Source organism: Vanessa cardui, chromosome 19 (genome assembly GCF_905220365.1).
Source record: "Vanessa cardui chromosome 19, ilVanCard2.1, whole genome shotgun sequence".
NCBI classification, from domain to species: domain Eukaryota; kingdom Metazoa; phylum Arthropoda; class Insecta; order Lepidoptera; family Nymphalidae; genus Vanessa; species Vanessa cardui.
Genome location: NC_061141.1, coordinates 3303068 through 3320247, shown reverse-complemented (window position 1 = coordinate 3320247; position 17180 = coordinate 3303068). Strand labels below are relative to the sequence as shown.

General features: G+C 32.8%; 2 protein-coding genes across 2 annotated transcripts; both read left to right on the top strand.

Annotated features, from left to right (window-relative positions):
• The first annotated feature begins 1896 nt into the window (after positions 1–1896).
• Positions 1897–13830, top strand: LOC124538110 (hemicentin-1-like). Its single transcript, XM_047115112.1, has 10 exons — positions 1897–2492; positions 3335–3564; positions 10189–10311; positions 10387–10473; positions 11270–11398; positions 12039–12210; positions 12569–12750; positions 12828–12903; positions 13390–13547; positions 13816–13830. Exons 1-10 carry the CDS (start codon positions 2270–2272, stop codon positions 13828–13830), a joined length of 1395 nt encoding a protein of 464 aa, XP_046971068.1. The 5' UTR covers positions 1897–2269.
• A 472-nt stretch (positions 13831–14302) lies between these two features.
• Positions 14303–16051, top strand: LOC124538109 (disorganized muscle protein 1-like). Its single transcript, XM_047115110.1, has 3 exons — positions 14303–14662; positions 15142–15390; positions 15972–16051. The coding sequence occupies exons 1-3, from the start codon at positions 14554–14556 to the stop codon at positions 16049–16051; spliced, it is 438 nt and encodes a 145-aa protein (XP_046971066.1). The 5' UTR covers positions 14303–14553.
• The last annotated feature ends 1129 nt before the right edge of the window (positions 16052–17180 follow it).

The following is a 17180-nucleotide window of genomic DNA, read 5'->3' as shown; positions in this document are numbered from 1 at the left end:
GGAAAGTTCTTCTAGAGAGGACATAAAACTTTTTACATTTTACGATTTCTGCCAATTCTTCTTCATTCCAAAAAAGGTATATTATATTTAAATACTTGAATGTTACATATCTTGAATGTTTTACATACATTTACATACCTTATATATACTACTATATATACCTTATATATACATATAGTAATATGTATAAGGTCACTAGGCCAACACGCGTCACGTACAATTGAGGGGTGGCTGTTTAGACAGAGAGTGAGGTTACAACAACAACAGCTTGTAAATTTCCGGTAAATAAAAGTTTCCCGGTTTGGAACATATTTCTCCTCGCTGTTCCAATGCTGGTGGGTAGAATATATACACTAAGGCGAAATTCCATGAAATTAGACACATGCTGGTTTCCTCACGAAGTTTTCCTTCACTGCCGAGCACGACTTATAAACATAAATTAAGCACATAAATATTCAGTGGTGCTTGCCTGGTTGAACCCGCTATCATCGGTTAAGATGCACGCGTTTTAACCACTGGGCCATATCGGTTCCGCTATTATTATTAGCAATCTATTTTTGTCACAACTCTTTCATCAAACCTTCGCGAAGTGCACAATGTTTTATCAGTTCCTTCCTCCGGTCGCAGCGTTGAAAAATGATATAGTCAGTAGCCGGACTATATATATTTTTTAATTCCAATTTCACGTTTCCTGAACCTTATTTATGTATATTAAATTGCAATTTTTTAATTATATTAAAGTCATTCCTCGATCTTATCTTTTTCCTAGCGACCCATTTCGACTTCGCACGGGTGCAATACTGATACTAAACATACTAAAGAATTTGCTGATTTAACACATCACATTAGAAATTCTAACAAACAACAACAACAACAGCCTATAAATTCCCACTGCTGGGCTAAAGGCCTCCTCTCCCGTTGAGGAGAAGGTTTGGAACATATTTCACCACGCTGTTTCCATGCGGGTTGGTGGAATGCACATGTGGCAGAATTTCTATGAAATTTGTCACATTCAGGTTTCCTCACGATGTTTTCCTTCACCGCTGAGCACGAGATGAATTATAAAGACAAATTAAGCATATGAAACAGCGGTGCTTGCCTGTGTTTGAACCCGCAATCATCGGTTAAGATGCACGCGTTCTAACCACTGGGCCATCTCGACTCCTCGAAATTTCTAAAATTATCAGTTTTCTCTACTATATAATCCATGTATTATATACAAAAACCTTCCTCCCAAATTACTCTATTTATTTAAACCGCATCAAAATCTGTTGCGTAGATTCAAAGATTTCAGCATACAAAGGGATATAGGGACAGAGAAAGCAACTTTTTTTTTATACTAGATATGTAGTGATATATTCCTTACAATATAATAAAACTAAGAAGGCAAATTCTTGGAAGCAATTCAGAGTTTTGTGAGAGGTCTTTGTCCAGCAGTGGACGTCTCCCGTCTGGAATGGTGATGATTATATACTCGTAAATAATTATGAGACAACATCACATACATTACTCTGATTCCAATGTTAGTAGCTAAAGCACTTGTGTTATGGAAAATAGAAGTAACGACGGTACCACAAACACCCATACCCAAGACAAAAAAACTAATGGTAATCCACTTCGACTCGGCATGAAAATACCACACACCACTCGACTACAGAGGTACAAAACATACAATATACAACAACAGCCTATAAATTTCCCACTGATGGACTAAGGCTTCCTTTCCCTTTGAGGAGAATCGATCGATTAAGATTAATTCGAGATCGATCTAAATTATTTGGTAAAGGTCATAAGAGCCGTTATTTACATTAATACACTTATTTCGCGTTATAACGCTTACATACACAGATTGCAGTTTTATGTATGTGTTGAATATGATAACAGGAAAGTTTTCGACGGTCTCGTATGAATCGGATATTAATTATTGTAATTTAAATTCGAATCGAAGTCGATACACTGTGTTTAGTAAATACTCTTTTGTAAATAAATTAAAATATATTTAGTTAATTATAGTGTGAAAGTGTTATCGGACTCAGAAATAAAGTGCAATTGAGAAATGTGTTGTTAATAGTGTGTATGGAGTGATCGATCAATAAATAAATAAATCAATGATAGCAGATAGGGTGGATTTGTTTTGTTGTGGCTTGAGTGAACTCACAATTATTGCAGCTTGGAATATATCATATAAAACATAGATAGATTTTTATATATTTGTATTAAATTTCCTGTAATGTTATGTATAGTTTTGCGTTATAAATAAATCAACGATATGTCGTTTGTGAAATTGTACATCTTCCTCGTGATCGATATAACAATTTGTGTGAATTGTCATCAAGCGAAGTCTAGTTTAGTTTTCGTTATCGACAGAACATCGTCAATGCATAAAGTTATCGATCAAGTGAAAATGAAAACCGACCTCATCTTTGATGCGGTACTCGAATCGAACAGTAGTCGAATCGAAGATTTCATCTTAGTCACATTTGATGATCCCAGTAAGTGGTAAAATATTGAATATGATCTTCGAATAACGTATAGTACGACACAATTTAGATGTAGTATCGGCAAAATTCGTAAAACCGATCGCATCCGAATTAATGGCGCTATCCCAAATTATCAATATTTATTTCTCATGTGAATATGATCTACACAAACGTAATAACTTGTAATGACCTAATTTTACACGTCGATTTACATACACTTGTTTTCTCGGGTTGAACTGACGCGAGAATCTATAGCGACGAATAGCGTCGAATGGTGCGATAGGGAGACATTTCTATTGGCTTTATAAATCGGCAGTAATTGTTTTTGGCGAAGTTGCCGATGCTACATCTAAGTTTTGTCGTACTATATTTGAATATCCTATTAATATTATAAATGCAAAAGTTTGTGTGGGTGAATCTATCTACTCGTAAGTTAGTTACTCTTACACTAAAAACTGATTATCGGACTTGGATGAAATTTTATAGTGATATAGGTTATACATCAGAATAACACATATGCTACAATTTATAATTATTTTATGTAATTGTTCATACAATGATACAAATCAAGTACCCGTGCGAAGCCGGGGCGGGTCGCTAGTAATATATAACTAGCTGATTCTCCGGCTTTATCCAAGTTTAATTTATAAAACTTTAACTATGCCTCTCAAGCAGTCACCCCACTTTGCCTTCTTCTTCTTCCTTCCCCGGGAATGTAACTATATTTTTGCTTTTTATCTAGATCAGTTCAGCAGTTTAAGTGTACGTGTTTGTAAGTGTGTGTGTAGATTTAAATCAAATAAAATCTAACTGTTTAGAAGTTACAATTAAAGTTGAAGTTCTTTCTCAATTAGATACAGAAGTAAAAGCTTGGACTACAAAAAGAGAAGAATTCAAAGCAGCTTTAAAATCTATAAAATTAATAAACGGAGGCGACTGTCCTGAGTACTCGATGTCGGGAATAGAAGAAGCGTTAAAAATTAGCAAACCAAACTCTTATTTCTATGTCTTCACGGATGCTTCCTCTTCAGATTATAAGAAAATAGATCTCGTGAAGAGTCTCAGTCAAAAAAAAGCAATACAAGTAAGTTATTTCAAAATTTGTCTAAAATATTTTTATTATTATAGTAATTTATATTTCCAGAAAGGAAATATCTAGGTTAATGAATAAATTAGTTTCCTGTTTGTCTGTTTTCCTCAATGTTTTTAATAAAGCAATGTCAAAAACAATAACATATTTATATAAATAAACGGCGCCCGCCAAATGCGGCGCTATCTATTTGATTGATATTAAATTAATTTGTATAGTTTTGAATACCTGACGAGGCTGATTTAAGCTTGCTCTGGTGAAACGTTTGACTTGCAGCGCCGCTAAATGGCTCATCTTAATAAGGCAACGAATAACGGCCGGTAAAAGCAGTGTATGTCACGCAAAGATCGCCGGCATCTATAATTGTAATCCCAGTTCATTATTTGATTTAACTATTGAAAATAATTGTACGAACGCATGTATAGCATTACAACATTGTAATCTAACGATACCAACTTTTATTTCTGGAATCAATAACAACATTCCCGCGCCCTCATGATGAGTGATACAAGTCATGTATTAAGAGACAAAGATGATAATGGCGCTCCAGTGCCGATATACATTATAAATTAGTTCTGTTTTTTATTTTTTCTCTTCATGGTATTGTAATAAAGATCGAAAGGTAGGAAATTAAATGCTATGATTGATATTTGACATTAAACAAATTGATAAACAGCTGAATGAAGTATATTTTGATTTGATTCTCTTGTTTTACGACCTTTTAGTTGTTAAGTGAGGAGCTGATTTTTCAAAGTCAAAGTCAAAAATCTTTATTCAAAGCAGAAGTGATTACTTTCTTATTGATAGTCATAAAATCTACCATCGGTTCGGAATTTAACACCTCAGACCTGAGAGAAAACGGCGAAAGAAACTTTATATTTTTCATATCTTGTTACATATACAATATATATTTTTAATAATAATGCAAATATATTTTTGTTATTTGACATAGCCTGGAGGCGATCATCTCATTCCCAAGGTGTGCAGTCAACTATTTCGCGATGTCACCAATAGGGCACCAATAATATTTTAAAAAGCGCAATGACAACTATTTTTTTATCTCGATTGTATAGATGGCATTTTAGTGAGAGATGATTACGAGTTCAAACATATTACAATATCTAAGTTCTATAATCGATAACTTTGTTGAGACCAAGTTATAACATCAATAGAATTAATTGGTCTATATATTTATTTTATAAAGTCATAGGGAAGAAATTTAAAACCGGAAATAACTGGTTTGTGTATTAAGATTTACATATACAGACAGAAAGAGCGCACGGAACATAATAGCGATGATACGACTCGTCTTTTTGTTTATTCAGAGCGGAGATGGCCCAGTGGTTTGAACACGTGCATCTTAACCGATCATTTCGGGTTCAAACCCAGGCAAGCACCACTATATATATGTGCTTAATTTGTGTTTATAATTCATCTCGTGCTCGGCGGTAAAAGAAAAAATTGTGAGGAAACCTGCATGTGTCTAATTCTCACAGAAATTCGGCCACGTGTGCATTCCACCAACCTGCATTGGAACAGCGTGGTGGAACATGTTCCAAACACTCTCCTTAATGGGAGAGGAGACCTTAGTCCAGCAGTGGGAAATTTACAGACTGTTACTTTACTTTTTTGTTTATACGTCATAAGGATCAGGATTTCCGAGAGCGTTATAGTCATTAAATATTTGTTTAGGTATATAATATCGATGTTCTATAATATGATTTTATTTTATCGTTATAGTATGTTACACTATATAAAATGTTGCTAAAAAGCATATCAAAATTTAGGTGTCATGCTCCGTACAGTTCATGGTTTCACAAATATGAGTGCTATAATCATATCCCACCGGGCGAACCAAGTTGCTCAAGGAAGCACCACTGACGCGCACGTTACGTACTCTCAATGCGATAGCAGGCAGAGTGGATTTGTTTTGTTGCAGCCTGATTGAACTCACAATAGTTGCTGCTTGGAATATATGATATACAATTTAGTATTATATTATAACATGGATGGATATTTAAATTTTTTTTTTTTTAAGACCTGTAATATTGGATTGGGACACAATCCTGTAATGATATGTATACAGTGTGGCATTATAAATAAATATTTGATTAAAAATTCATAATAACGGTCATTTAAAAGACATACACAACATTTTAATGTTGTGTATGTCTATATTATTGTTAATAGTTACTTATAAACATTTATTATTCAACTTTTAAAGCATTAAATCCGTTAATAAACATCTTTATAATATATGGACACTAGAAAGTATTTTTTCATCGTTTGGTATATGTAGGTCTCAAAATATTAGGAATATAGCAGTTATGAGATTCTATTAGTTAGAATTGTCACTTCCAAATTCAAATTAGGAATTTGTGTGATTTTCATTTGTTTTTGTTGTTGTTAAAATGAGTGAATCGAAAGAAGAAATTCGATACATTTTAAAATTTTACTATAAAAAAGGTAAAAATACAACTCAAGCCGCGAAAAAAATTTGTGATGTTTATGGACCTAATGCAGTATCTGTGAGAGTAGCGCAAGTTTGGTTTAAGCGTTTTCAAGCCGGAAATTTTGATATCAAAGATGCATCTCGCTCTGGTCGCCCTGTTACGGACAAAATTGATGCCATTTTTGAAAAAGTGGAGCAAGATCGGCATATTAGTAGTTACGATGTAGCTGAAGAACTGGCAATTGACCACAAAACGGTTTTTCCTCATTTGAATAAAGCTGGGTACACAAAAAAGCTCGATATATTGGTGCCTCATGAACTCACTGAGAGAAACCTAATGAACCGTGTACTCATTTGTGATTCTTTATTACGACGTAATGAAACCGAACCATTTTTGAAGAAGCTGATAACTGGTGATGAAAAGTGGATCACATACGACAAGAACGTGCGAAAAAGATCGTGGTCAAAGGCCGGTCAAGCTTCACAGACTGTGGCAAAACCCTGATTAACAAGGTAATGCTGTATGTATGGTGGGATTGGAAGGGCATCATTCATTATGAGCTGTTACCGCCCGGCAGGACCATCGATTCAGAACTGTATTGCGAACAATTGATGAGATTGAAGCAAGAAATTGAGAGAAAGCGGCCAGAATTGATCAACAGAAGGGGTGTGGTTTTTCACCATGACAACGCTAGACCTCACATATCTTTAGCCACTCAACAAAAATTACGAGAGTTTGGCTGGGAGGTATAAATCTATCCGCCGTATAGTCCTGACCTTGCACCTTCAGATTTTCATCTGTTTCGGTCTCTGCAGAATTCCTTAGGCAGTGTCAGGTTAACATCACGAGAGGACTGCCAAAACCTTTTGTCGCAGTTTTTCGATCAGAAGTCCCAAAATTTTTACAGCCAAAATTTTTATGTCACTACCAACAAGATGGCAAAAAGTTATGGAACAAAATGGCACCTATGAACAAATTGGTACATACTTTAGTCAAATGTAAAAAAACTATAAAAAAAATTTTTTGATTTTTCATATAAAATACGAAGAAACTTTTTCCCCAACCTAGTATTTAAATTCATAGGATTTTATTCAATAACAATTTGTCAACTACAGATATATTCGATACCTAAATATGAAAATACATCTGTCATCACAGATTCGAATGTAAATCAATCTTAGGTCTGAATAATTCGGCTTAGCACTACATTATATAAAGTAAAATACATGGACGATATAATAAAGAAACACCGACAATTTTAAAGGTTTCTAATGTAATGTCCTACATAAAAAATATCTGTATTATATTTAGTATCATTATTGCATCCGTGCCGGAGCGGGGTGCTAGTATAGTATATAAGATTTCTGGACATACCATGTGTTACAAATGCCAAAAATTGTCTATGATATAGAAGATAATTTTAATTTCAAGTATTTCATTTTTAATATTTACAAATAAGGTGCGACAAGAAGTGAAGGTCAATAACAAGAGGTTAATCTCAAGTTGAAAACATACTAAAGAGTAATTAGCTATTATTGCTATATCTTTATATACAAATAATATTTTGATTGTTATACAGTCTGATTATATTATAATACGCTTACATTTATCATTGTTTTTACAACTTTTTTTATTCTTATCAGTTTGTTTTTTCAACCGACTTCCAAAAGGAGGAGGTTATCAATTCGTCTGTATTTTTTTTTTTTTTTTTATGTTTGTTACCTCGTAACTTTTCACTGGGTGGACCGATTTTGATAATTTTTTTTTTGTTTGAAAGGTAGTGCTTCCCGTGGGGTCCCATTTTTTTTATTTTTTTTTCCGATGATGGTATCCATATGAAAACGACATAAGTCTTAAATTTGCATTATGTATATGCGCGACAAATAGGTGAATAACTGAAAATCACGTTAACCAATTTTGATAATTCTTTTTTTATTATAAAATATATACTTCAAGGGTAATTTGGTGAAAGTTTGGTAAGGTTCTGAGCACAGGATCCATGACAAAGTAACGGAACGGAAGGGAACGGAACAATTCTGAGGAGTACGTTAGCGATACTCGGTCGAATCTTTTATTTATAGGTTATTTGGATATTTGAGTCACCTTCCGTAACGTGGTTATGTTTATGTTATTATCCTAGTCGAATATTTTAATCAACTAGCTACCCACCCCGGCTTCGCACGGGTGCAATACTGATACTAAATATACTACAGAATTTGTTTATTTACGACATCACATCGCAAACTTCTAAAATTATCAGTGTTTCTTTACTATATTGTTCATGAATTATATACACAGACCTTCCTCTTGAATCAAACTATCTTTAAAAAAAAACCGCATCAAAATCCGTTGCGTAGATTTAAAGATATAGGGACAGAGAAAGCGACTTTGTTTTATACTATGTAGTGATGGAACTCCTATACGGCTCGCAGTTAGGGTGCGATATGGGGCAGAATTTCTTACTATCTTTAATCAAATTTTGTGTATGTGATGTGATGTCATATGATGTACGAAATATGGTTGGTCTTTTTCAAAGTTTTTTTTGCTGAGTTCGATTACAGCTCTTTCGAGGGATCCTTGTAGTTTACGCCGCGTGACGTATTAAATCCGCATTTTCGAAAGTCTATTTTTGCTTTATTCGCAAGTTTCCTTTGAAATTGTCCTCGAAGTAGTTTCTGACTCATATTAACGGAACACTTAATCTATCCATATTAAAAAAAAATTAGTTAAACATCAGCTTCACTTAAAATCAAAAAATAAATAAAAATTTTATTTATTAAATTTTAATTATTGTTATATTTGGAGTCGGTGTCAGCCAATAAAACCCTACAGTATATCTATCAAAAAACAATACGAGAATACTTTAACAAATATGTTTTTTACAAATTACCTTTTACACAATAATATACTGGATCAATCAAGGGGCTCGTATCGCTTCTTTCTTTTGATTGTTGGGGCAAGGGCACCGTGGCTGACACCGACTCCAAATATACCAATAATTATAACTACATGATATAATCGTTAATCGACTTTTAAGTAGTCTAATATTTTTCATTTCATTTAACTTAGGAAGACTCTAAAAATATGTTGAATACGCAATTATTTTTATTACTTTTTCGTGCATATTCATTTGTTTTAAAATAGTGTTTTGTTTGAAGTCGGTTTTTCTTTTTGTTAAAATTTTTATTTATTATTCAACTGCAGTCGGGTTTAAATTTTTTTTATCATTTCAGTCACTAATTGTTACTTTTTTATATAAAATTTATGTAATAATGTGATATTATTTACAGTCTTACTCTTTGAGATCACATGATGATGTTTGTTTATAGAATAATAAATAAATATCATTATATTTATTATTTCTGTATATTTAATTTTGTAAGTTCCATTCAATGGAGTATTTTTGTACAAAAACTGTTTTCAAAGAAAAACGCCTTTATTTATTTTCTTGCGCGATAATAATTAAGCACTCTTTGGTTTAGTGAAACTTATAAAGATCATCCAGATACTTTAATAATAAAGAACATTTTCTATGATTACGAAAACCTTTCTAATTATTTTTTTATGGTATAGCTTGACGGACGAGCATATGGGTCACCTGATGGTGAGTGGTCACCATTACCCATAGACAATGACGCCGTAAGAAATATTAACTATTCCTTACATCGTCAATGCGCCACCACCTTGGGAACTGAGATGCTATGTCCCTTGTGCCTGTAGTTACACTGGCTCACTCACCCTTCAGACCGGAACACAACAATACTGAGAACTGTTGTTATTTCGAAAAGTTAACTTGAATGCTTTTAAAATATAAGATCTCTTAAGATAAAATACATCCGTATCGAAATTCTAAACTATATGAATTAACGTAAATTTATATGTTGAATTTTTAGTAGTAGCTTAGATAATATTACCTTTTTGTCAAATGAGGATTTTTTTATCTAAGGGACTTAGACAGCTTCTATTCAAATGTAAGAAGTCTTATTTTAATATATAAAGCTACAAAAAATATATTTTTATATCTGTTGTAATATTTATCTAACGATTCGCTGAATTTTTATAGATTTTTTTTTTAATATTTGAATTTCGAATCTCCCATTAAGTAAATATTGCATTTCAAGCGTCGATAATAGCTATATGACTATATTTGTGTATTTTGTTGTAGGTTAACTTTCTTTTGACGGGGATGTGTAAAAAATTCGTCGGTAAATATTATTCTGTTTACGAAAACCTAACTGAGGCGACATCGGGGCAGATCTTTAACATAAACAGAAACGACATTAATAAGGTAGGTAACCTGACGATTACGACGTTCAATAAAAGTCTTTAAAAATATTCATAACGTAATGTATTTTTGTTTCAGATTATAAACTATATTATTGAATCAATTAAAAGCAAACGGACGATATTGAATCATAAAAATATTAAAAAAAAGGGCGACATTGTCCAAGTGAGTACGCTTGAATTGTAATCAACTATCATGTTTAAAGATTGGTCCCGTGGTAGAACTCGTAAATAATGGAATATTGCAGTAGATTTGAACAGTTTTAATTCGTGTTTACAATTCAGCTTCTACGCGGCTGTGAATCAAAACATCGTCTAATCATATTCAAATACTAAAGCGCTTTCGAGTAGCTTGATAATATACGCTCCAAGCCATCAAAAGGAGTGAGGGTTTTAGTAAAGCGACCATATCTTGACAGTCCTTTTGTCAGTGACGTAGATATTTATTCTATCAAAATAATTTAGTAAGATTAAAGTCATATCAATTTCTTATGTATCTTTCCTGAGATCATATCCATCTAAATTTCAGGATTCCGACTAAAACATTTTTAATTGTAATATTATAGGATTTAGTCCGATGTGTTCTAGTATAACTTTTTTATTTAAGACTAGCTGTGCCCGCAACCTTGTACGCGTTTGAATTTAAAAAAAAATTGTAACCTAAGTTACTCCTTACTATATTACTTATCTGCCAGTGAACGATTAGCCGGAACAAATAGACACACAAAAATTTTACAAAATGTTATTTAGGTATAAGAACCGTGTATACATACATATGCATTGAGTAAAAAAGGGCTATTTTAATATTACAAACAGACACTCCAATTTAATTATATGTATAGACTACATTGAGCTTTGAGGCTGTTACTCATCACGAGATGTCTTTTAATAGAATTATTAGACCATCGATTCTGTTTTCAAAATGTTTAGCTAAATATTTGATTAATTTTCTCTGATTTCAGTTTACGGTCGATAGCAAAATACAAGATGTCATGATATCTATATCATGTGATTCTCCAAACTATCACGTTACAGATTCAGGTGGAAACATCATTGACACAATAGAAATCGCTCATACGAAAAAAACTGCAGTAAGTGTAATAAGAACTATGCTATTATTTGTAATGATTAATAAGAAAAATTATGAATATAATATGAACAAAACTATTAATTATTACAGTAATTATAATAATAAACGTCAACATCACAAAACAAACATAATTTTTTTTTTTGTATTTTTTAAGTGGACGTACTTTTTTTACTGTGAGATATTATTATTTATGCCTGTTAGTACACTAGCTCACTTAATCATCAAAGAATCAGAACAATTTTAGGTACTGCTGTTGGACGGAATATACGATGAGTGAATGATAATGATAAATGGGTTTGCAGAGAACCCTACCACGTAGATATATAAATCATAGTACCTCGTTCGAGTAAATTAAATAATAGTTCAAATTAATCGCAGAGCTGAGATAGCCCAGTGGTTATAACACGTGCAACTTAACCAATGATTTCGGGTTCAAACCCAGGCAAGCACCGCTATATATATGTGCTTATACATTTTGTGTTAATAATTGATATCAAATTCTGCCACATGTGCATTCCAACAACCCGTTTTGGAACGGTGTGGTGGAATATGCTCCAAACCCTCTCTTTAATGGCAGAGGAGGCTTTAGCCCAGCAGTGGCAAATTTACAGACTGTTACTTACTTACTTATTTAATCACAGGTTGATAAAATGATCGCTGTACCAGGAGACTATACTATTCATATAAATAATGATGTAAAATGTTCAGTTGTTGTTTCCGCATCGACCACTGTCTGCTTTCAATACGGTTTTTCTAAAATCGAACCTACCACTATGAACGAAACATCAACTAAACCACTCAAAGGACTAAAAGGTATTAATTACATTTTTACTATAGCATTAAGGCGAGATGGCCCAGTGATTAGAACGCGTGCATCTTAACCGATGATTGCGGGTACAAATACAGGCAAACAACACTTAATATTCATATGCTTAATTTATGTTTATAAATCAATTTGTTCTTGGCGGTGAAGGAAAACATCGTGAGGCAACCTGGATGTGTCAAAATTCTGCCACATGTGTATTGCACCAACCTTATTGAATATGTTCCAAACCTTCTCCTCATAGGGAGAGGAGACCTTTATTCCAGCAGTAAGAAATTTACAGGCTGATTTTGTAGATCAATAAGGATGCTCATTAAATTATAAAATAACTCTCCGGCATTGTTTTAGATAAACAGTACCTAGCAATTGAATTAGATAATGTTGAAAAAGATGTCACATTAGAAACAGCCGAGATAAGGGATATTGATTATAGCGTTTTAAATGTCTTACCTTTGAAAATAATAAACGTAGAAAAACAATTATATGTAACAGAACCCTTTAAACCACCGTCGGGTATGTTCAAAATAGCGGTAAGAAAGATAAGATTTATTTTCAAAATACTGTCATAGCTTAAATAGATCTAAATTGTTTAAATTGTGCATTACAGATAAATGGTCTTACAGAGAAGAAAGAAAAAATTACAAGGATATCGACAAGTACATCCGAATATCAAGATGAATTAGGTAAATCTTGAGAAATACACACGGTTAATTTATTATCAAGTATTTTAACGTATTTTTGCAGTCTATAGAGCTATTCACTCGGATCAAACTTGGACACCGTATAGTATGATAAAATGAATGAAATAACAATTTTTACATTTCCTATAACACTTTCGAAAACTCACGAATGAGAAATGAAGAGAGCTCTAAAAGAATAACCAATATGATTCCTACTAAGATTTGATAGATGACTAATGACTAATTAACTGTAATTGCCTTTTGATCTCCATTATTAGATACATTACTTTAAATCCATTTCATAAATTAGATTATGGTTCAGGCTACATACTAGCAATAAGAGTACCCAAAATATACGATGATGAAATGATGACGTACAAAATGATGAAAATCGAAAACAGTTCATTAAAAATTCAATAATCATTTCTTCATTTTTAAAGATAGAACTTTAATTAATAAATAATATTATTCTTCTATTTCCTCCAATAGAAAAAGCTAAGGTAACGGCGCCAATGGTAACGATTTTATCAGAATCAATAGTAGATGTTGAATTTGGTGATCCTATCACGCTGAAATGCAAAATCCATGCGTATCCCGAGCCGAATGTCACCTGGACAGATGGTTCTGGTGCAATTATATCATCTCAGGTAATATATTTGTGTACCATATTCTATTTTGGTAATATAATATACAACAACAACAACAGCCTGTAAATTTTGGAACATATTCCAACACGCTATTCCAATGCGGTTGGTGGAATACACATGTGGCAGAATTTCTATGAAATTAGGCACATGCAGGTTTCCTTACGATGTTTTCCTTCATCGCCGAGCACGAGATTAATTATAAACACAAATTAAGCACATGATATACAGTGGCGCTTGCCTGGATGTAAACCCACAACTATCGGTTAAGATGCACGCGCTGTAACCACTGGGCCATCTTGGTAACATAATATATTACAGGTGTTTACATAATATATCACTTGGTGGTAGGGCTTTGTGCAACCCTTCTACTCTACCCCTGGATAGGTACCACCCGCTCATCAGTTATTCTACCGCCCAATAACAGTACTCGGTATTGTTGTGTTCCGGTTTGAAGGGTGAGTGAGCAAGTGTAACTACAGGCACATGGGACATAGCATCTTTGTTCCCAAGGTTGGTGGTACATTGACGATGTAAGGAATGGTTAATATTTCTTACAGCGTCATTGTCTATGGGTGATGGTGACCACTTACCATCAGGTGGCCCATATGCTCGTCCGCCAACCTATACCATAAAAATATTAAAAAAAAATGTTATAAAAATCTCAATTAGCCTAATCCACCCAATGATATTTATTTCAAGCTTTGAAAAATATATTTTAATTTCAGGTACGTGGAAAGGTTCATTATTGTTTAAAATTATATCATCAATACCTTATGTAGTATATAATAATTATATGAAGACGTTATTTGGTACATTCATGTTCAAATATAAAGCATTATAGGTAATGAAATATTTTTGGTAATCAATAAGTCTATCTAGAAGGTAAGGCAATCTTTGTAATTTGACAATATTTAATTCCTTTTAAACAATATTATAGCCAATATTACCGATTGATCTTCCATATGATTACATTAGTGTTCTCGAAATAAATGAAATCAAGACGAATATGACACTCACTTGTACAGCGCTAAGTTACGAAGGAGAAAAAGACGCAAAGTCCATAGATATAAGAACAAAACAGAAAGTATACTTCAAAATTCTTGAATATCCCAAAGGTAAGTATCATGCGACACGACTTAGATGTAGAATCGGCAAAATTCGTAAAACCGATCACACCCGAATTAATTACACTATCCCATATTATCAATATTTATTTCTTATGTGAATATGATCTTCACACAAACGTTATAACTTGTAATATCATATGATCTAATGTATTCGTCAATTTGACACGTTGATTTACATGCACTCGCTTTCTAGGGTTGAACTGACGCGAGAATCTATAGCGACGAATAGCGTCAAATGCCGCGATAGGGAGTTATTTTTATTGGTTGTGCAAATCGGCGGTAATCGATTTTATTGAATTTGCCGATGCTACATCTAAGTTGGGTCGTATGTCATATTGGAATAATTAAAAATGTAGTTTATCAAAGAAAAATAAAGTTTATCAATTTAAAAAAATAATAATAAGATCGTTATAAAGTATAATTGTCACGCTATAAATATCGCAATCAAATTAGTAATTTAATTTCAGATAAAACCGTGAAATATAAAAACAAAATCGATTTTAAATGTATCGTAGATGCATTCCCAGAGGTAAATATCACTTGGTTCAAAGATCACGAAAAGATAACTAATGATACAAATTATAATATATCAAAAGACAGCTCGACATTAACTATAAAGAGTATGAATACTGGGCTAATAGGAAATTACCATGTGAAAATCGTTAACGACTATGAGGCTAAGGACTTTCCATTCAAAATAGCTATATCTGGTATAGGTGAGAAAAACTTACAATCTATTGTGTATAAGTCCTTTGGATATTAAACAACAATAACAAAACAGCCTGTAAATTTCCCACTGCTGTGGTAAAGCCTCCTCTGCCTTTGAGGAGAAGGTTTGGAACATATTCCAACACGTGCCAATGCGTGTTGGTGGAATACACGTGTGGCAGAACTTCTATAAAATTAGCCGCATGCAGGTTTTCTCACGATATTTTCCTTCACCGACGAGCACGAGATGAATTTATAAACACAAATTAGTATATATTATTAGAATATCGATTAATTACTGGTAATTATTTTTAATGGTAATAAAATTAGCCGCGTGCAGGTTTTCTCATGATGTTTTTCTTCGTCGCCGAGCACTAGGCACGAGATGAATAATAAACACAAAATAAGCATATGAATATTCAGTGATGTCTGGGTTTGAACCCGCGATCATCGGTTAAGTTGCACGCGTTCTCACTGTTCCACCTCGGCCTTTGAATATTAAACATATGAAAAAATGAATGACAATAATTATCAAGAAGAGATAACTTGAATTTTTTTTATTGTATTTTAACCAATATTTTTGTTACAGACTCACCTAAAATAGACAAACGTACAGTCATTTACTATAGGGAAATAGGACAAAGCATTGATTTGCCATGCAGGTACTAATTGAGTTATACTGACATTTTTAATTTTGCCGTTTCGTAAATTCAAATAGATTGTAAAAAATACATTGGTAAATAAGGCATATTATTCGATACAAGATTTTATAGATGATAAAAAAGCGTGGAATTAATACCTGCTGACTTTCAGGCAGGATATATTACATACATATATAATTGTAATTAACTAACATGACTGTATTTTGAAATATTGAAAAAGATTAATTGATTTTCTTGCCGGTTATTTGCGGTAGAATCTACTTTCCGAACCGGTGGTAGCTTCACTTAATTGTTCAATGACGATTCAAAAGTGCTTGTAAAAGCCTACTTAAGGTTTTTTTTTTTAATTTTTTGTTAATGAACGAGTTGAATTTTTATGTGAATAACTTTCTGTTAACTGTTTCTGTCTCTGTAAAACAAATATTTCTAATTTAATTCCGTGTGTCTCGTAATATAAAGTTTACTGCTGTCATAATTATTAATAATGCAAGATTATCATCCAATTTCAGAATAATACGAGGTACCCCAAAACCTGTTTTGTCTTGGTCATTTAGCAAAGATGATTCATTACTTGGTTTAGAAAACACAAAATCAACTTATCACATTAATGATATTGGAAAGCAACACAATGGGATTTATAGATGCAAGGCTACTAATGATATTAGCGAAGACATTCATGAAATGCAATTGATTGTGGAATGTTAGTATTAATTTCATAAACTATATATTAAGACTGCAATAGATTTTGTTTAAAGAATTCAGATTACAGATAATAGAAAACAAAAAAGTATTCAGACAATACTAATATTACTTAGTACCAGAGAAAAAAAGATTAAAGTAATTTTGTCTAGACTTTTGACGTGCCATCACTACATAGTATAAAACAAAGTCGCTTTCTCTGTCCCTATATCCCTATGCATACTTAAATCTTCAAAACTACGCAACGGGTTTTGATGCCGTTTTTTTAAATAGATAGAGTGATTAAAGGGCAAGGTTTTTGTATACAATACATGGACAATGTAGTAGAGAAACACTGTCAATTTTATAAGTTTGTAATATGATGTCGTAAGTAAACAAATTCTGTATATTTATCATCTGTATATTTAGCATCAGTTTTCCACTCGTTCGAATCCGGG

Coding starts and splice junctions, on each gene's coding strand:
- LOC124538110 (XM_047115112.1), top strand. CDS start 2,270: ATGTCGTTTGTGAAATTGTACATCTTCCTCGTGATCGATATAACAATT. Junction 10,474..11,269: donor AAAAGGGCGACATTGTCCAA/GTGAGTACGCTT, acceptor CTCTGATTTCAG/TTTACGGTCGATAGCAAAAT. Junction 12,751..12,827: donor CGGGTATGTTCAAAATAGCG/GTAAGAAAGATA, acceptor TGTGCATTACAG/ATAAATGGTCTTACAGAGAA.
- LOC124538109 (XM_047115110.1), top strand. CDS start 14,554: ATGACACTCACTTGTACAGCGCTAAGTTACGAAGGAGAAAAAGACGCA. Junction 14,663..15,141: donor AATTCTTGAATATCCCAAAG/GTAAGTATCATG, acceptor ATTTAATTTCAG/ATAAAACCGTGAAATATAAA. Junction 15,391..15,971: donor AATAGCTATATCTGGTATAG/GTGAGAAAAACT, acceptor TTTTTGTTACAG/ACTCACCTAAAATAGACAAA.